The 20,612-nt window shown below is 44.2% G+C and overlaps 1 protein-coding gene across 3 annotated transcripts in view; it reads right to left on the bottom strand.

Annotated features, from left to right (window-relative positions):
- The window catches only part of sigirr (single immunoglobulin and toll-interleukin 1 receptor (TIR) domain), a 60,503-nt gene extending 40,367 nt beyond the window's left edge, over positions 1-20,136 (bottom strand). For 2 of the 3 annotated variants that reach the window (XM_068046094.1, XM_068046093.1), the window contains exons 1-3: positions 19,543-20,136; positions 5,032-5,355; positions 442-649 (exon numbers count right to left, since the gene is read on the bottom strand). In XM_068046094.1, coding sequence (XP_067902195.1) covers positions 442-649; positions 5,032-5,355; positions 19,543-19,669 — 659 coding nt within the window. In that variant the 5' untranslated portion in view covers positions 19,670-20,136. The remainder of the gene's footprint in view (positions 1-441; positions 650-5,031; positions 5,356-19,542) is intronic. The other variant, XM_068046095.1, reaches the window with a different exon arrangement.
- Between the last annotated feature and the right edge of the window lie 476 nt (positions 20,137-20,612).

The following is a 20,612-nucleotide window of genomic DNA, read 5'->3' as shown; positions in this document are numbered from 1 at the left end:
TACTTCTGTATTTGCCTTCTGGAGGACAGAACTTGAAGAATTACCTGGGGAAGATTCTGATTTTGTTGTACTGTGGGACTGTTCAGTGGCACCTTCCTTGTAAAACTATTCTGAAGCTCCATGAGGACTATCTTTGATGTTTAATTAATATGTAACCTTTAAGATATATATAAATTGACCAGGAGTTAACTGTTAGTTCATGTTTAATTTTGATTTGAGTGTTTAAAAATTTATAAGAATGAAATCTTGTCCATTTGGTTTTTGATTTCCTAAATTGAGGTCACTCGCTGGATTCAATTCTTTTTGTTTGTTGGTGGTCTCCACTGGGATCATAACAACAGTTAGTATGGATAGACAGAGGGACCAAGCAACAGTGCCATGCTAACCGTCCTTATCCGTCACAGCAGAATATGGGAATTATAAATTGGTAGAGCATATTACCTGGTCTCCTCAGTACAGGTGTATTTACTACTGTTGGTGATCATATGTCCATCCTTACTCCACTCGATGCTTGGGTCACACCAGTTGAACTTCTGATCATAGAGTAGCTTCACTGTGCAATTCAACACAAGCCAGGAGCCAATGGAAAGTGTATAAGCCTGATTTCCAGGAGGAGACAGGAACTTAGGAGGAAGATTACAACGACTGTCTAAACAAAGATATAGACACATTATTACAGAACATTTAACCACAAAACACCTGTTACTCCATTGTAGGGATTTAGAAGACCCTTCCACAAGTGAGTGGGATCTACATCTCCTCTTTTGTAAGGACAGGACAAGACACTGCTGGCTGCCAGGATGAAGTTGTGATGAAAACCACACCTGCAAAAATGGGACATATTAATTTTGTCATATGGAACATTTTGAACTGTTACTGGATTTGAAATAACTTGTTTAAAGAGACCACAGCAGTGGCTGAAAACATGGTTTCACATTTGCATTCTAAAAAAGCAGTTGAATAAGAGACAATGGAACTTCTCCCTGATTCAATGAACCAGATGGATTTTGATCAAGAGACACTGAATGTGTAAAAGGCCAGCATTCCATTCCACTCCACCCCTTCACCCTTCCCATCCACTGAGTGTCTGCCAAGCTTGGGGGAAAATCCACAAACCTCGCCAGGCTGATTGTTCCAAATAAAGAGCTAATGACTAATCTGCTGGCCAACTTGAAGTTTTTTGAATTGTGCCACACAGTTGGAGAACAGACTGCAACTGAACTTGAAGAGAGCACCTATCTCTCTCTCACATCAAGTTCCAGGGACCCACAGAACTAACTCCAGCCTCAAGAGAGAAAGCTCCTGCAGCCTTCTGGTAGCAGCTAAATAAGTGAAAGTGTGCACTGGGCCCCAACGAGAACTGCAAGACTTAACTGAGGCTTTACATCGAATCCCAAAATGAGTAACTGAACTCCATATTACTTCAAACCTCTCCTCTTTAATTCTTTCTCCTCCTCTGTCTCTATTTGCATGTGTGTTTATCGCCTATGCATGCTAGCATGCTCACATCATGTATTTTTAGTAGTTTTAACTGAATTGGAGTTTTAAGGCTAATAAACATACACTTTTCTTGTTTAAATCTGCAAAAACCTGCCTGGTTGATTTCTTTACCATTACAATGACACTACAATGGCACTTTCTCCCTATACGATCTATCAAAACCACTCATAATTTTGAGAACTTATATTAAATAACCTCTTAACCTTCTCTGCTGGATTGAGAACAATCCTAGTTTCTCTAATCTCCCCACATAACTGAAGAACAATATAAAGTGAACAAGGATTCACTGAGGGGAAGCTAAAAACATGGTGTTTTAAAAAGTTAAACATTGTTACAACCAAACCAGGAATAGGCTGAGAGGGGAACCCTGGACCCCGTCCTCACCTGGTCATAACACAGTCAAGTCAGGAATGGCCCAAATATCTGTCACAAAATACAGTCTGATGACAGAGGAACAAAAATCAGATGGTTTCTATAAACAAAAGAAATCTGTACTCTGGCCTTTCTGCAGAAAGAATCAAAAATAGAAACTGAATACGTTCTGCTTTCTTTTACTTTTTAACAATTTTCTTCATCTCCTGCAGATGTTGACTCTTACTGGTATATTTATCTCCAGCTTCAATTGCTCTCTAGCACATCACCCAAGTAGTCAATGTTCTAGTGTGAGCCTAATTCACCTTCACCCACTAAACAATTCGAGGAAATACAACAAACGTCCAATTTTTAACATCCAAATTAAACATGTGCTTCATGACAGTCCAACTGATTAAGCCTAACCTTGAATTAAAAGATTCACTCACCCCATTCTTCTTCCCTATAAAGGGCACAGTAGAGTGGTGCTCAACACACAATAAAAACAGACATACAGTCCAGAAGGCTCCAGGTTCAATAGCTGATCCATGCTAATTTAGCCAATCTCAGCCAGGGCAGTGGATGGTGTAGTCCAATTGACACGATTATCGCTAACACGGAAAAAAGGGGGGGGGGGGGGGGGGAACAAACTGGTTTCCTGCTCTTACATGCTATTTAGTGACCCTCTGAAAAGTGCTTGTGTGGAGGTTGGATAAGGGCAGGATCAGGTTTGGATACGATGCCTTCCAATGTCAAATAACTTGCTGACAAGTGAAGTTTGGTCACTTGGAGAGTACCTGTGGAGAATCAGCTCGTGGGGTTTGCAAGGCAAGGGGGGTTCGGCGGGGGGTGGCGGTAGAGACAAAATATATGATAACTGATTCTGCAGAATAAGAGCAATTCCCAACTCCTAATTTCCCTGCTCATTAATAAAACTATCACAAGTTCACATCTCCACGCTATCTATTACTATGCTTTTAATTATTGCCGGGACTGCTGTTGACTCCCAGCCCAAGGCCAACAGGTTTCAAGCTCTTTGGGCAAACAAGGGTGTAACAGTAACCTGATGATTCAAGCAGATTACAGTATCCTTATGGCTAAATGGTCAGGCTAGGACAAAAGGAAAGGTGGGGTCAAAGCAAGAGGAATCTCACGGAGGTAGTCAATGACTGCTTAACATAATACGTCCAGAACCAGCGTGGATGTTACATTAGATTTAGTGTCTAGCAGTGCACAGAACTGAAACACGAACTGAGAGGTGGATCCCAGCAACTCTGATAAAGGTGCAGCAACGAGGATACCATGCGCATTTAGAGACTATTGCACCACTCTCTCCCTAAAGTAACCAATAAGGACACATTAGCCCAAGGTCACAAACAGATAATTAATTTGCCTTTGTCACAAGAGTTTTTTTTTAAACTAGGAGGTCTGTGTGCCTTTAAAAACTGGGAAAAGGGTTTTTTCCGTGAGCACTGAATGCTGACACTTGGTGTTTGAAGTACAGGCTGTAAAACATGTATCCAAGCAACCAGAAAGATTTATGACTGTCTTGTTACTTGATTGTTGAAAGTTTAGTTTCACTTTTGGGTTGAAAAACCAGTTGCTGCTGGAGACTTGTGTTTGCAGACCAGAAAAAGGCCTCTCCCTGAAAGGAAGGCTTGTCTCTCTTGTAAAAAAAGAATCTTACATTTGAGTTGGGGCCATGTTCTGCCTGGAGAGTGAAAAAGACCCCTGGAGAGGAAGTAACCCAGAGAAAGAGGAGTTGCTGTTCTCTGTGGAGAAAGGCTCCTTTGCTGAGAGGAAGCCCTGCATTGTTGAAGGCAGCAAAATTCCTATTGTCTCCAGTCTCTGGAAAATCTCTGCCTTAAGATAAATTCCTGTTGCCTTTTGTGTTTTTGGGAGATCCTGAAATCTCAAGAAAGTTTCTGCTGTTCGACTGCTGCTTTAAAAATGTAAGTAGACCTGTTGCTACATCCTTTGTTAAAAGATCTGTGTGATGCCTGTGGCAGACAAATTGCCTTGAATGCCTACCCTTCATAGACTGTTCATCAAACTCGCCTGGAGAGACTTTGAGTGGCATCTGACTATTCGACTCTGGGACACCTCGCCAATCTGGAAATATCCTACCAGACTGTGACAACTAATTATTTCATTATTCCTAAGAAAGCATTGCAACTCAAACAACTTTTTAAAACCGGTTAACCATTGGTTTTTGAATGTATGCGTGTGCATGAGGGTTAGGAAGAATAAAGATTTAAAAAATCTTTTCATGTATATAGATTTATCTCATTATTGTTTAAGACTTTTTTGTTTTTTTAATAAATAGTTAATTTTGTTGTTGTTTAAAGAAACATGGTTTGGTGTCCTTTTATTCTGGGGGATAAATAAAGTGTTTAATTTGGCTAATTTCTGTTAGGTGGGAAACTTTACAATATGCTGTGACCTGTGGAGTAGTGAGACTGAATTAACAGTGCATTATTCCCGCCTTGGTCGTAACACTTTGTATAAGGCCAACAGGCTTAGCACAGACTTACTTCCCACAAGTAGTGACAACGTGCTTACTGTGGCAGGGCAGAGTTCAATTCTTCATGGGCCTTTTCCCGTCCCCGAAATCGTTGACCTTTGCTGAGGAACTGTTTTGGAGGCACTGACCACCCTCCAATACCTCATCCAAATGGATGTTTTTCACATTTGAACCTCTACATAGTTACTAAAAGTCTGCATCATTCTTGGTGTTTCTGGCCCATGTTTCAGTATCACTGCCATCACGCACCATTTTCCCTATGCTGGCTACCACTTTTTCAACTATCCCATTCAGACACATGTGTAATACATCATCGCAGATGTAAGCAATGCATGGGCACTGAGATGTCAGTACTTTATGCAACTGAAGAAGAATCTAACCAAAATAAAAATCATAATTCTTAGAGAAAAATAACATTTATAAAACCTGCATTTCTGTGCAGGAATGTCTCAAAGCACTTAAATTCAGGAAAATATGGAGTGCTCTAATTTACTCACCTCTTCAAACTGATGTTCTCACACACCACCCTCCACCCACCCCTTCAAATCGATGCTCTCCTACATCAGGAACTGCTAAACTCAAAAAGTTAATTGATCCTTCCTGGAACACACTGGTTTTATAAACCATTTAAACATTTTGAGTTGCGAAATCCTCACCTTCCAATCGGAGTCGCATGGTGAAGGAGTGATACCTCTGGCCATTCAGGCTGACCGTGCAGGTGTAATTGCCAGCATCAGTATTGTGGAGGGCATGGAATGTGAGAAATGCAGTCCCATTTGGATAGGTGGTGTTAATTATGAGAGAACTCTGGTTAATATTCAAAGGAAGACAATTCTTGCTCCACTCAACAATGAACTCTGAGGCAGACTGTATTAGCTGCAGTAGCTCCTCATTCAGAGGACAGAACAAGTGATGACTCAGTTCCTGCTCTGTCCACACATAATGGTCATAGAAGCGGTCGGTATCAACACATGAGAGATCTGTCAATATATGTTAAAAAAGGAAAGTCATGTCAGTGGTTCAGATTTTAAATGGTATTACATTTACCTGACACGCAAGCCAACCTCAACCAGATCTGAACAATGTCATAAAACCCCTCACCAGCTCTGCACGACTAAACCTTTATCAGTCATTCAGCTCTTCCTGTGCTACAGTCTCAGCCAAGTTACTCAGCTTGATCTGTGCCATAGCCACACTGCTCCTGCCTTGCCAAAGCCACTGGTCAGCCAGACAATACACCAGCCAAACATCTAAATGTACGGCACAGATAACTACACATGTCAGTGCTGTGCCAGACATCCAGCTCCACAAAATCAACCCAAGGCATTCCTACTATCAATGTATTTGGCAAGAAATCCAATTTTTACCACCCAAGAACTGCAATGTCTCTACTTTCACTCTCCAAAACCACCACCCAAAATGCAGGAGAACAGTACTAGATGAGCAGAAATTTCTCCCAATTAAATATTGGAAAGACTGACGCCATTGTTTTCAGTCCTCACTGCAAATTGTGTTCCCTAACCATTGACTCCATCCTTCTCATTGTCAACTGCCAGAGGCTGAACCAGGCTATTCACAAACTTGGTGTCATGTTTGACTCCATGATGAGCTTTTGCTCACATATCCACACCAGCAGCAGCTTTTTCGGGAGCAGTGTGTGAGCGAGTGAGCAGCTGGGAAAGTCCGTTTGAAAGTAAATTTAATTTCCTTTTGTTTTTCGGCGGAGGCCAGGGGGCTGCTGGGTAAGTAAAACACTATATATTTGGGCGGTTTCTGAACCCGAGACACCACACTTGTAGTGTCTCCCACCCGCCCTCCTCCTCTAACCAAAAAAAAGGACTCGGTGGGGTGTTTATAAGGTAAGGCTTTTTCGATTTCTCTGGTTTTATTGTGATTGGTAAAAACTTTTCGTTCCTTTTTCATTTAACTAAGTTTAAACTTAAGATTAAAAATGGCAGGAGATCTCAGACCCGTATCATGCTCCTCTTGCTCAATGTGGGAGCTCAGGGACATGGCTGATGACCCTGACTCCTTCACGTGCAGGAAGTGTGTCCAGCTGCAGCTCTTGTTAGACCGCATGACGGCTCTCGAGCTGCGGATGGACTCACTTTGGAGCATGCGCGATGCTGAGGTCGTGGATAGCACGTTTAGTGAATTGGTCACACCGCAGATTAGGATTGCTGAGGGAGAAAGGGAATGGGTGACCAAAAGGCAGAGAAAGAGCAGGAAGGCAGCGCAGGAGTCCCCTGCGGTCATCTCCCTCCAAAACAAGTATACCGTTTTGGATATTGTTGAGGGAGATGGCTCACCAGGGGAAGGCAGCAGTAGCCAGGTCCATGGCACCGTGGCTGGCTCTGCTGTTCCGAAGGGCGGGAAAAAGAGTGGAAGGGCTATAGTCGTAGGGGATTCGATTGTAAGGGGAGTAGATAGGCGGTTCTGTGGTTGAAAACGAGGCTCCCGAATGGTATATTGCCTCCCAGGTGCACGGGTCAGGGACGTCTCAGATCGGCTGCAGAACATTCTAAAGGGGGAGGGTGAACAGCCAGTTGTCATTGTGCACATAGGCACTAATGATATAGGTAAAAAACGGGATGAGGTCCTACATGCAGAGTTTAGGGAGTTAGGAGCCAAGTTAAAAAGTAGGACCTCAAAGGTAGTAATCTCAGGATTACTACCAGTGCCACGTGATAGTCAGAGTAAAAATGAAAGAATAGTCAGGATGAATGCGTGGCTTGAGAGATGGTGCAGGAAGGAGGGGTTCAGATTTTTGGGACATTGGGACCGGTTCTGGGGGAGGTGGGACTATTACAAATTGGACGGTCTACACCTGGGCCGGACTGGAACCAATGTCCTTGGAGGTGCTTTTGCTAACGCTGTTGGGGAGGGTTTAAACTAATGTGGCAGGGGGATGGGAACCAATTGAGGTCAGTTGACAGTAAGGAGGTAGTAACAAAAGCCTGTAAGGAACTAGATAATGAAGTCAGTGTGACTAAGGGGAAGAGCAGGCAGGGAGCAGATGATGAATATAAAGGGACTGGTGGTCTGAGGTGCATTTGTTTTAATGCAAGAAGTGTAGTAGGTAAGGCAGATGAACTTAGGGCTTGGATTAGTACCTGGGAGTATGATGTTATTGCTATTACTGAGACTTGGTTGAGGGAAGGGCATGATTGGCAACTAAATATCCCAGGATATCGATGCTTCAGGCGGGATAGAGAGGGAGGTAAAAGGGGTGGAGGAGTTGCATTACTGGTCAAAGAGGATATCACAGCTGTGCTGAAGGAAGGCACTATGGAGGACTCGAGCAGTGAGGCAATATGGACAGAACTCAGAAATAGGAAGGGTGCGGTAACAATGTTGGGGCTGTACTACAGGCCTCCCAACAGCGAGCGTGAGATAGAGGTACAAATATGTAAACAGATTATGGAAAGATGTAGGAGCAACAGGGTGGTGGTGATAGGAGATTTTAATTTTCCCAACATTGACTGGGATTCGCTTAGTGTTAGAGGTCCAGATGGAGCAGAATTTGTAAGGAGCATCCAGGAGGGTTTTCTAGAGCAGTATGTAAATAGTCCAACTCGGGAAGGGGCCATACTGGACCTGGTGTTGGGGAATGAGCCCGGCCAGGTTGTTGAAGTTTCAGTAGGGGACTACTTTGGGAATAGTGATCACAATTCCGTAAGCTTTAAAATACTCATGGACAAAGACGAGAGTGGTCCAAAAGGGAGAGTGCTAAATTGGGGGAAGGCCAACTACACCAAAATTCGGCAGGAGCTGGGAAATGTAGATTGGGAGCAGCTGTTTGAAGGTAAATCCACATGTGATATGTGGGAGGCTTTTAAAGAGAGGTTGATTAGCGTGCAGGAGAGACATGTTCCTGTGAAAATGAGGGATAGAAATGGCAAGATTAGGGAACCATGGATGACAGGTGAAATTGTGAGACTAGCTAAGAGGAAAAAGGAAGCATACATAAGGTCTAGGCGGCTGATGAAAGACGAAGCTTTGAAAGAATATCGGGAATGTAGGACCAATCTGAAACGAGGAATTAAGAGGGCTAAAAGGGGTCATGAAATATCTTTAGCAAACAGGGTTAAGGAAAATCCCAAAGCCTTTTATTCATATATAAGGAGAAAGAGGGTAACTAGAGAAAGGATTGGCCCACTAAAGGACAAAGGAGGAATGTTATGCTTGGACTCAGAGAAAATGGGTGAGATTCTAAACGAGCACTTTGCATCGGTATTCACCGAGGAGAGGGACATGACGGATGTTGAGGTTAGGAACAGATGTTTGATTACTCTAGGTCAAGTCGGCATAAGGAGGGAGGAAGTGTTGGGTATTCTAAAGGGCATTAAGGTGGACAAGTCCCCAGGTCCGGATGGGATCTATCCCAGGTTACTGAGGGAAGCGAGAGAGGAAATAGCTGGGGCCTTAACAGATATCTTTGCAGCATCCTTAAACACGGGTGAGGTCCCGGAGGACTGGAGAATTGCTAATGTTGTCCCCTTGTTTAAGAAGGGTAGCAGGGATAATCCAGGTAATTATAGACCGGTGAGCCTGACGTCAGTGGTAGGGAAGCTGCTGGAGAAGATACTGAGGGATAGGATCTATTCCCATTTGGAAGAAAATGGGCTCATCAGTGATAGGCAACATGGTTTTGTGCAGGGAAGGTCATGTCTTACCAACTTAATAGAATTCTTTGAGGAAGTGACAAAGTTGATTGATGAGGGAAGGGCTGTCGATGTCATATACATGGACTTCAGTAAGGCGTTTGATAAGGTTCCCCATGGCAGGCTGCTGGAGAAAGTGAAGGCGCTTGGGGTCCAAGGTGTACTAGCTAGATGGATAAAGAACTGGCTGGGCAACAGGAGACAGAGAGTAGCAGTAGAAGGGAGTTTCTCAAAATGGAGACGTGTGACCAGTGGTGTTCCACAGGGATCCGTGCTGGGACCACTGTTGTTTGTGATATACATTAATGATTTGGAGGAAAGTATAGGTGGACTGATTAGCAAATTTGCAGACGACACTAAGATTGGTGGAGTAGCAGATAGTGAAGGGGACTGTCAGAGAATACAGCAGAATATAGATAGATTGGAGAGTTGGGCAGAGAAATGGCAGATGGAGTTCAATCAGGGCAAATGCGAGGTGATGCATTTTGGAAGATCCAATTCAAGAGTGAACTATACAGTAAATGGAAAAGTCCTGGGGAAAATTGATGTCCAGAGAGATTTGGGTGTTCAGGTCCACTGTTCCCTGAAGGTGGCAACACAGGTAAATAGAGTGGTCAAGAAGGCATACGGCATGCTTTCCTTCATCGGACGGGGCATTGAGTACAAGAGTTGGCAGGTCATGTTACAGTTGTATAGGACTTTGGTTCGGCCACATTTGGAATACTGCGTACAGTTCTGGTCGCCACATTATCAAAAGGATGTGGATGCTTTGGAGAGGGTGCAGAGGAGGTTCACCAGGATGTTGCCTGGTATGGAGGGCGCTAGCTATGAAGAGAGATTGAGCAGATTAGGATTATTTTCATTAGAAAGACAGAGGTTGAGGGGGGACCTGATTGAGGTGTACAAAATCATGAGAGGTATAGACAGGGTGGATAGCAAGAGGCTTTTTCCCAGAGTGGGGGTTTCAATTACTAGAGGACACGAGTTCAAAGTGAAAGGGGAAAAGTTTAGGGGGGATATGCGTGGAAAGTTCTTTACGCAGAGGGTGGTGGGCACCTGGAACGCATTGCCAGCGGAGGTGGTAGATGCGGGCACGATGGAGTCTTTTAAGATGTATCTAGACAGATACATGAATGGGCAGGAAGAAAAGAGATACAGAACCTTAGAAAATAGGCGACATGTTTAGAGAGAGGATCTGGATCGGCGCAGGCTTGGAGGGCCGAAGGGCCTGTTCCTGTGCTGTAATTATCTTTGTTCTTTGTTCTTTGTATCACTAAGGCCACCTACTTACATCTCCAAACATCGCCACTACCTCAATTCAGCTGCTGCTAAAACACTTATCCATGCCTTTGTTACCTCCAGGCTTGTCTATTTTAACACACTCCTGGTTAGCCTCCTCACGATCTATCTTCCCTAAACTTGAAGCCATCCAAAACTCTGCTGCTCCTGTCCTAACTCGCACCAGGTCCAGTTCATCTATTACCCCAGTGCTCACTGACTTACATTGTTTGCCTGTTAAGCAACACTTCAATTTTAAAATTCTCATCCTCGTTTTCAAATCTCTGTGTGTTTGCCCCTCCAGATCTTTAGAATCACCTCCAGCCCCACAACTCTCCAAGATATCTGCTCCCCTCTAATCCTGGCCTCTTGAGCATCCCCAATTTTAATCAGTCCACCATTGGTGGCCATGCTTTCAGCTGCCCAGGCCCCAAGTTTGGGAATTTCCTCCTTTAAGATGCTCCTTAAAACCTACCTCTTTGACCAAGCTATTGGTCACCTGCCTTGATATCCTTTATGTGGTTCAGTTTCAAATTTTGCTTTATAGTGCTCCTCTAAAGGGTATTGGGACTTTTATTATATCAAAGGAGCTATATAAATACAAGTTATTGGGCTGAATTTTATGGGCACCCAAGACAGGGTTAGAGGCTGTGGTGGGGGGTGGTGGGGGGGGGGGGGGCGCGGGCGGGCCATAGAATTACGACAGGCGATAGATGTCCCGTCATCTCCCTGTCGCAATGCAATTTTGGCGGGGGCTAAAAACAGCCTTCCCACCCACAGGCCAACTGAGGCCCTCCTCTACCAGCAGGGGAGGAGGGGCTCCACTATGCAGGGAGGTCGCCCTGTAAAATGTAGCAACTTCCCTGCAGGCTTGGGGGTGGGGGGGGGCGGTGTGGGGGCCTGCTCGATGGACAATCTGTGGCCCACGGAGGGACCCGCCAGGAAAGACTGCACCAACTTTAACCCCCCTCCCCCTGCACTAAATGCGCACCCTCGCAGGGGTCAGCCACTTCACTAACCTTGGATCCAGATTTAGTGTTGGGCCTGGGTCCAAGGCCTCTTGCAGTACCGGCAGTGGCCATTGCTACTAGTGGTGCTGCCGATACTGTTGAGCTGCTAGCCCTAATTGGCTGGCAGCTCTTGGAGACGGGATTGCTGTCTTTAAGGGGACAGGGATCCCAGTGCCAGGCTGTTAATTGGCCCAGCGCGGTAGAACCACGCCGGGGGGGGGGGGGGGGGGGGCCCTAGCTGTCCGAGATGTGACTCCCCTCAGCCCTCTCAGCCGGGAGCCCCACCGTCGTCACAAAATCCAGCCCATTATGTGTGTATAAAATATATCTAAAAATATATCAGATACACACACACACAAATATATATTATATATAGTAAATAAGGGCATTCCCAACACACTCATACTTTTCCACTTTGGGGATCTTCCTTTTATACCTATCCTTTTGTTTTTGCTCACCAGCTATTTCTCGGGTACACATCGTCACATTCCTCTTAATTCTATGTGCCATTATCTTTACCATGTCCCTTACCTCATATCTTACAAACTACATCCACTGCATTTTCTTTGCCTATCCTCTATTAATTAATACAAATAATTCTATAAATTTGCTGAAGCATTTTTAGGAATACAAACAAAAGTAGACCGTTCAGCCCCTTAAGCCTGTTCTACCATTTAATCATGGTTGATCAGTACCTTAATTCCATTTACTCACCTTTGATCAAATGTCCTTGAAATCCTTACGCAACAAAATTGATCTCAGTCTTGAAAATTTTAAACTGACCTAGCAGCCCCAGCCAGTTTCACTACTGTCTGTGGGAAAATGTGCTTCATGATTTCATCCCTGAATGGGCTAGCTCTAATTTTAAGATTGTGCCCCCTTATTCTGGATTCCCCTATCAAAGGAAATGGATTAGCTGCATCTCCTCTATTGAATCCTTTTATCTTTTCAAAAACCTCAATTAAACCAACCCTCATCCTTCTGACCTCAAGAGAATACAAACCAAGTTTATGCAGCCTGTCCTCCTAATCGAACTCTTTTAGTCTTGGTGTCATTCCGGCGAATTTACACTGCACCCCTTCCTGAGGTGTTGTGCCCAAACAAAATGTAGTGCTGCAGATGGGGTCTCATCAAGGTTCTGCAGAACTGAAGCATAATTCCTTTGTATTTCAACCTCCAAAAGCCAACATTCCTTAGACTTCTTGATTACTTTTTGTACACATGCACTAGTTTTTGGTGAAGTGTGTACCTGAACGTTCAAACCCCTTTGCTCCTCCGTCTCTCGCCATTAAGAACGTATTCCAATTTATCTTTCTTGGATCTAAAGTGGGTGACCTGACACTTCTTCACATTGAACTCCATCTGTCTCAGTTTTTCTCACTCACTTAGTCTGTGGATGTCCCTTTGTAACTTCCTGTTTCTATCAGTACAACTTGCTGTGCCTCCTGGCATAGTATCATCTGAAAACTTGGATACAAAACTCACTATTCTTTCATCCAAGTTGTTGATGTACATGGTGAAAAGCTGGCGCCTCAGTACAATCCCAGGTGAACACTATCTGATACATCCCACCAATCAGATTACTTTCCCTATATTTCTTACCTCCTAACCAATTCTTAACCCAGGCCACAAGGTTACCTCTAACTTGATTCACTTATATTTTTCTAATAAAATTCATGCTAACTGGTCCTGATAAATTCAAGTTTCTCCAAACACTGAAAAGGGTGTAGCTGAGAGTGTAGGGTGTGAGGTGAGAGTGACTGCTGTTGACATCAAAGGCAGCATTTGGCCAAGTAGGGCATCAAGGAGCCCCAGTAAAATTGAAGTCAATGGGAATCGGGGGAATACTCTCCACTGGATAGAGTCATGTCTGGCACAAAGGAAGATCGTTGTGGTTGTTGGAGGTCAATCATCTCAGTCCCAGGACATCACTGCAGGAGTTCCTCAGGGTAGTGTCCTAGGCCCAACCATCTTCAACTGCTTCATCAATGACCTTCCCTCCATTATTAAGTCAGAAGTGGGGACATTTGCTGATGAGTGCACAAAGTTCAATTCCATTTGTGGAGGGGAGACATGATAGAGGTTTACAAAGTTATGAGCGGCATGGACAGAGTGGATAGTCAGAAGTTTTTTCCCAGGGTGGAAGAGTCAGTTACTAGGGGGCAGAGCTTTAAGGTACGAGGGGCAAAGTTTAGAGGGGATGTGCGAGGCAAGTTCGTTACACAGAGGGTGGTGACAGCCTGGAACTTGCTGGATGCAGAAGACCTGGACAACATTCAGGCTTGAATGGGCAGGGTGGCACAAATGTTACTTGCCACTTAGGTGACAGGCAATGACCATCTGCAACAAGAGGGAATCTAACCATCTCCCCTTGACATTCAAAGGCATTACCATCACTGAATCCTGGGGATTACCATTGACCAGAAATTTAACTGGATCAGCCATATAAATACTGTGTCTACAAGATCAGGTCAGAGGCTGGAAATTCTTCAGTGAGCGTATACAGTCAAGATGCACTGCAGCAACCCACCAAGGCTCCTTCAACAGCACCTTCCAAACCAGTGGCCTCTATCACCTAGAAGGACAAGGGCAGCAGATATATGGGAACACCACCACCTGTAAGTTCCCCTCCAAGTCACACACCATCCTGACTTGGAACTATATCACCATTCCTTCACTGTCACTGGCTCAAAATCCTGGAAGTCCCTTCCTAACAGCAATGTGGGTGTACCTACACTAGATGGACTGCAGTTCAAGAAGGCAGCTCACCACCACCTTCTCAGGGCAATTAGGGATTGTCAGCAATGCTCACATACCATGAACAAATAAAAAGAGAAGAATTATTTAGAAGTCTCTGTCTTTTAAAATCTGTGCTGAAAATCAAGCAAAAATAAATTTAGGACCGGTATCAGGAAAAAGTTATTTACTCAAAAATGATGAGTATTTGGAATAATTTACCAGGCATGATAACACAGATTAAAACATTAGAGACATCTAAAATACAAATTGATATTAAGTTGGAACATTTGGATGCTAAAGGGATGAATTTCATATCTTCATATTTCAAACTTAAACTGATCTCTCAAACAGTCCAATAGAGGATGGCTAGCCTCATGCATGGTATTTTAGAGACATAGAGTCACAGAGTTATACAGAACAGAAACAGGCCCTTCGGCCCATCATGTCTGTGCCAGCTATCAAGCACCTATCTATTCTAATCCCATTTTCCAGCACTTCACCCATAGCCTTGTAAGCTATGGCGTTTCAAGTACTCATCTAAATCTTAAATGTGGTGAGGGTTCCTGCCTCTACCACCCCTTCAGGCAGTGTGTTCCAGATTCCAACCACCCTCTGGGTGAAAACATTCCTCCTCAACTCCCTTCTAAACCTCCTGCCCCTTACCTTAAATCTATGCCCCTATTTTATTTATTTAAAGCCTGACATGGGGCCCTGAATTAAGTAGTTTGTGATAAACAACTGATCATGAACGGGTCATGAAAGTCCAGAAAACTGTGGTGGTCTACAGGTGCAAACTGTTGCGTGCAAGTTGTTCTACCATGCTGAAAACAAATGTCCATCATATAGCTGTCAGTGACATTTTGGGAGAAGGAAGAAAAAGTGAAGAAAAAGAAAACATGCATTCAGCTTTTAGGTGAAAGGGTTAACATCTGAGCCAGTCAAACCTGCAGTTCTGTACACAGGTACTTTGTACCTTTCCATTATCTGGAGCCATATAGCATAAATTTAACCGAACAGGTGTTGTGTAAATATCGCTCTATCTGCCAATATCTGACTCACCCTCACATGATACAGCTCAGCACTCTCACTGCTTATATATCATGCCACACAGACTCTCTGGGCCTAAAATAGATAGATTCCCAGAGATCACAGATGAGAGTAGGGGAAAACAAAACTATTGAAGGTGTGGCATGGGCGAATATAGAACTGCCTGAGGGCCTGCTGGGAATTGAGAGTGTGCAACACTGTTCCCATGGTTCGGAGAACCAACCACTATCTGTGAGTTCCTGAATGGCTGCGTCCTTGCCAAGCAGGTCTTCCCATCAGGAAGTCTTCTCTCGGCCAGCAAACCAAAGTACTTGCACAGAACCCCATACCAGGCTATAGCCAATTATCAGGAAAGCCCCATGATATATTAACAAGAGGGATACTGAATCTTTTAAGAAAATTAATTACAGAAACTACATTATGTCCTAAATAGGGGTCACATTTACACAACACAAACACAAGCTGACCAGCATCAGTACACCCCCTCCCCCTTGACTAGCAACATTACATTTTCATACTTCAGGATGTAATTCACTCAAACTAGGTGTCTGAATCTGTGCTTACAACTGGATAAGAGAACAACAGCAGAACCAGTCCAACAACCACACTACCATTTGTAATCAGACTAGTTGCGTCGTAAAAGCAGCAAATACTGCAAACACTGAGCAGGTCAGGCAGCATCTATAGACAGAGAAAAAGAGTTAAGATTTCATGTTGATGAACTTTCATCATAACTTGAATATCTTCCAGGTCTGATGAAAGGTCATCAACCTGAAATGTTAACTCTGTTTCTCTCTCCACAGATGCTGTCAGGCCAACTGATTATTTCCAGCTTTTTCTGGGTTTTTTTAAATTACGATATATGCATCCTCTATCCTAGATCTTAAACCTTTGCTTTTATTTTTCCAATTTTCTCCTCTGCTCTTTTGAAGGTGCTGAATCTTGCTGGAATATGGCTCCACAGACACCAGGAGTCCTCCAGTACTTTATCTGGATGGTCATTCATTCTGCGAGAGCCTGGGCAATGAGTGTTGGCAGGATAGTCAACCACTAAAGGCATAACGACCATGGCCAATCACACACTTTCCAGCAGCACTTATAGTGAAAGGGAGCAGTCAGGAATAGAAATACTGTCTGACTTACCCACCCCTAACTTGTTGCCATAGCCACTTGCAACAGGTCTACCATGTTGATCAGCTGATAGGCTTAAATCTAGCACCTTTGTGCTATGTGTAATCAGTATCACACCAATACAATGTGTTTAGAATCTGGATTTCAGGAGGAAATTAGGGGCACGTTTTACTATTGCACAATATCAAGCATCTGAACAACTAACTGTCTCTGCCCAGCAGCACAGGAAGGTTTGCTCTGTGCATTGCAGAATAGTCTATCTGCATAAGATCTTCACAAAAAAGGTAGCCAGTTGGAGAAAGTCTTCATAACATTATTAACAGCTCCTAAAACACTTTTGGATATAACCTAAAATAGCTGCAGTAATCAGCATTGAGAATATACATTCATATCACAGAACTGTTACAGTGCAGGAGGAGACCATTCGGCCCATCGTGTCTGTACCCGCTCTCTGAGAGAGCAATTCACTCAGTTCCATTCCCCTGCCTTCTCCCCGTATCCCTGCATATTCCTCCTTTTCAGCTAACAGTCTAATTCCCTTCTGAATGCTTCAATTGAACCTGCCTCCACCACAATGGCATGCTGAACTGAATCAGCTCTTCACATCCTCAGGATGTATCTGTGTCGGACTTTAAATTCTGCTCGCAGGCTAAGAACTGAGATGCTTCCTTTTAACTGGATGGGAAAACATTCATATGATAAGTGTGAAGAGTAGCTGATGGAGCCCCTTTGCCTGAATTGGGTCATTCTGTATTCATTAAGTTCTCTCTCGATCCAAAAACCTAAATCTAAACAAGCTTTTGGTCATCTTTGCTGATATCTTTTTCTTCGGCATGGCATTCATTTTATTTGATTGACACATTTTTTTTTCTTTTATTCGTTCATGGGATGTGAGTGGCGCTGGCTAGGCAAGCATTTATTGACCGTCCCTTATTGCCCTTAAGAAACCGAGTGGCTTGCTAGGCCATTTCAGAGGGCAGTTAAGAGTCAAACACACTGCTGCAGGTCAGGAATCACGTGTGGGTCAGACCAGGTAAGGACGGCAGATTTCCTTCCCTAAAGGACATTAGGTGAATCAGCTGGGTTTCTACAACAATCGAAAATGGTTTCATGGTCACCATTAGACTAGATTTTTAATTCCAGATTTATTAATTGAATTCAAATTTCATCATCAATCGTGGTGGGATTCGAACTCATGTCCCTAGAGTATTAGCCTGGGCCTCTGGATTACTAAAATAAAAACAAAATACTGCAGATGCTGGAAATCTGAAATAAAAACAAGAAACGCTGGAAATACTCAGCAGTCTGGCAGCATCTGTGGAGACAGAAGCAGAGTTAACATTTCAGGTCAGTGACCCTTCTTCAGAACTGGCAGATATAAGAAAAGTAAAAGATTTTAAGGAAGTAAAGCGGGGGTGGGGCAAGAGATAACAAAAGAGAAGGTATTGATAGGACAAGGTCACAGAATAGCACAGACTAGAAGGTCATGGAGCAAAAGCAAATAATATGTTAATGATGGGTTGAAAGACAAAGCATTAGTACAGATAGGGTGCTAATGGACTGAAAACTAAACAGCCACAAGCACAAACATGAAAAAAAAACATTGGGTAGGCACAGTAGAAACAAACTGAACAAACTAAAATAAAATAAACACAAAAAATATAAAAAAGAAAAAAGAAAAAATAACTAAAAATAAAAGTAAAATGGGGGGCCCGTCATGCTCTCAAATTATTGAACTCAATGTTCAGTCCGGTAGGCTGTAGCGTGCCTGATCGGTAAATGAGATACTGTTCCTCGAGCTTGCGTTGATGTTCACTGGAACACTGCAGCAATCCCAGGACAGAGATGTGAGCATGAGAGCAGGGGGGGGGGTGTGTTGAAATGGCCAGCAACCGGAAGCTCGGGGTCATGCTTTCGGACTGAGCGGAGGTGTTCCGCAAAGCGGTCACCCAGTCTGCGTTTGGTCTCCCCAATGTAAAGGAGACTACATTGTGAGCAGCGAATACAGTATACTAAATTGAAAAAAGTACAAGTAAATCACTGCTTCACCTGAAGGGAGTGTTTGGGGCCTGGGATAGTGAGGAGAGAGGAGGTAAATGGGCAGGTATTACACCTCCTGCGATTGCAGGGGAAGGTGCCTTGGGAAGGGGACGAGGTGGTGGGGGTAATGGAGGAGTGGACCAGGGTGTCGTAGAGGGAATGATCCCTTCGGAATGCTGACAGGGGAAGGGAGGGTAAGATGCCTTTGGTAGTGGTATCACGCTGAAGGTGGCAGAAACGGCGGAGGATGATCCTTTGGATATGGAGGCTGATGGGGTGGAAAGTGAGGACAAGGACCCTGTCGCGATTTTGGGATGGAGAGGAAGGGGTGAGGGTAGGGGTGCAGGAAATGGGCGGGACACGGTTGAGGGCCCTGTCAACCACAGAGTGGGGGGGGGGGGGGGTGTGAATACTCGGTTGAGTAAAAGGAAGACATATCAGAAGCACTGTCATGCTTTGTCTTTCAGCACACCATTAACATATTAAATAAAAACAGGAAATGCTGGAACCACTCAACAGGTCTGGCAGCATCTGTGAAAAGAGAAGCAGAGTTAACGTTTCGGGTCAGTGACCCGAAACGTTAACTCTGCTTCTCTTTTCACAGATGCTGCCAGACCTGCTGAGTGGTTCCAGCATTTCTTATTTTTATTTCAGATTTCCAGCATCCGCAGTATTTTGCTTTTATTTTACCATTAACATATTGTTTGCCTTTGCTCCATGACCTTCTGGTCAGCTATTCTGTGACCTTGTCCTATCAATACCTTCTCTTTTGTAATCTCTTGCCCCACCTCCGCGTTACTTGCTTAAAATCTTTTACATTTCTTATATCTGCCAGTTCTGAAGAAGGGTCACAGACCTGAAACGTTAACTCTGCTTCTCTCTCCACAGACGCTGCCAGACCTGCTGAGTATTTCCAGTGTTTCTTGTATTTATTACCTCTGGATTACTAGCCCAGCGACATTACCACAATGCTCCCATCTGCCCAGTGTGCCACTGCCTCTGTGAAGTGCCTTGGGATGTTTTTCTACATTAAAAGCATTATATAATTGCAAATTGTTTTTTTCGATTCTAATAAACCTGCTGTGTACACTTTCTGCTTCAGTTTAAACATTTCTAACAGTTGCTTTCACTTCCTTACACAAAAGTTTCTGACTGAATTTGCATTCTCCTGAAAATCTATACAAGAGGCATAAGTCACTGACATTAAAATAAGACACTTTTACTACATTGATGAGGCCTGCTGTATAACTGATCTCACCTGGTTTTGAGGTACCACTTCTCTTCAGATCATCTCTTTCAGCATTTCCAGATCTGCTAATCAGCACACACAGAGCCAGTACTGAGCAGGAACCGCGAGCCCAGGCAAATTGCTTGCTCTCCCACATTATATGTGTGCCCTTTTAAAATGGTTATTGCGGGGTTTTTTCCTCAATATGTGCCACAGGACGGACGCCAAATCTAGATCCAGGTATATCAGAAAATCGACAAGAAGCATAAATTCACATGCAATATCCGGGGTGTTTCTGGACCAGTCCAGGTGTTACAAAATGTCAAACCCGGTGTGCCGTCCAGGTGTCAGGAAATGGGGCACAGATTACAAATTTATACTGAATCCAGGTGAGTCTCCGTTTTAAACTCAGGTGCAAATGTCTTCGAACTGCCACAAAAATGTTATGCAGGTATTAAACGGTCCAAGAGTGTAAATACCTGACGCAGATCCACTATTTAAATGGTGTCTACTAATTTCTGCATATGTTATAATTTTCCCAGTGCGAGCTCTGTGTTTAATGACCTCTCTATGAATCTAGGAGGAATGAATGGCCGGCCGCAGCTCCCTCACTGCTCCACTCTCTCCAACCCAATGCGGCAGGTGCGCTCACTCCTGCAGGCATCGCTCTGCACGCTGGGATTGCAGTTCTGGCGGCTGAATCCTTCAACCTGAATGGATGAGGAGCAGGCGCACTGGGGACTACAACTCCCAACATGCACCAGCCACCGCGACACAATTCAGGACACGGCGGCAAGGGAGCCAGGTGAGTAGGGGGAGGGGCGGCACTGAAGAGGGTCAGTAGACTGGGCATTGGGATGGGGACACAGGAACGATGCGGAGGGGAGAGACCGTGATCACTGGGCTTTGATCCTGCAGTTGATGTTTTTTGTGGGGGGTTTTTTGACTTTTTTGGGGGGTTTCAGTGCCGTTTATACGGCATTTCGCCCTTTGGGGTTGGAGATGTACTGTGGTTGTTGTTTTCCTGTCGGCTGGGGGTTTTAGTGCCTGTCCCAGGAAAGTTTCAAGCAAGACATGGCTGCAGCCAACACCAGAGCTCC

The sequence above is a fragment of the Heterodontus francisci genome, chromosome 14, assembly GCF_036365525.1.
Source record: "Heterodontus francisci isolate sHetFra1 chromosome 14, sHetFra1.hap1, whole genome shotgun sequence".
NCBI classification, from domain to species: Eukaryota; Metazoa; Chordata; class Chondrichthyes; order Heterodontiformes; family Heterodontidae; genus Heterodontus; species Heterodontus francisci.
The sequence above is the reverse complement of the archived record's forward strand: the minus strand, read 5'-3'. Positions and strand labels throughout refer to the sequence as shown.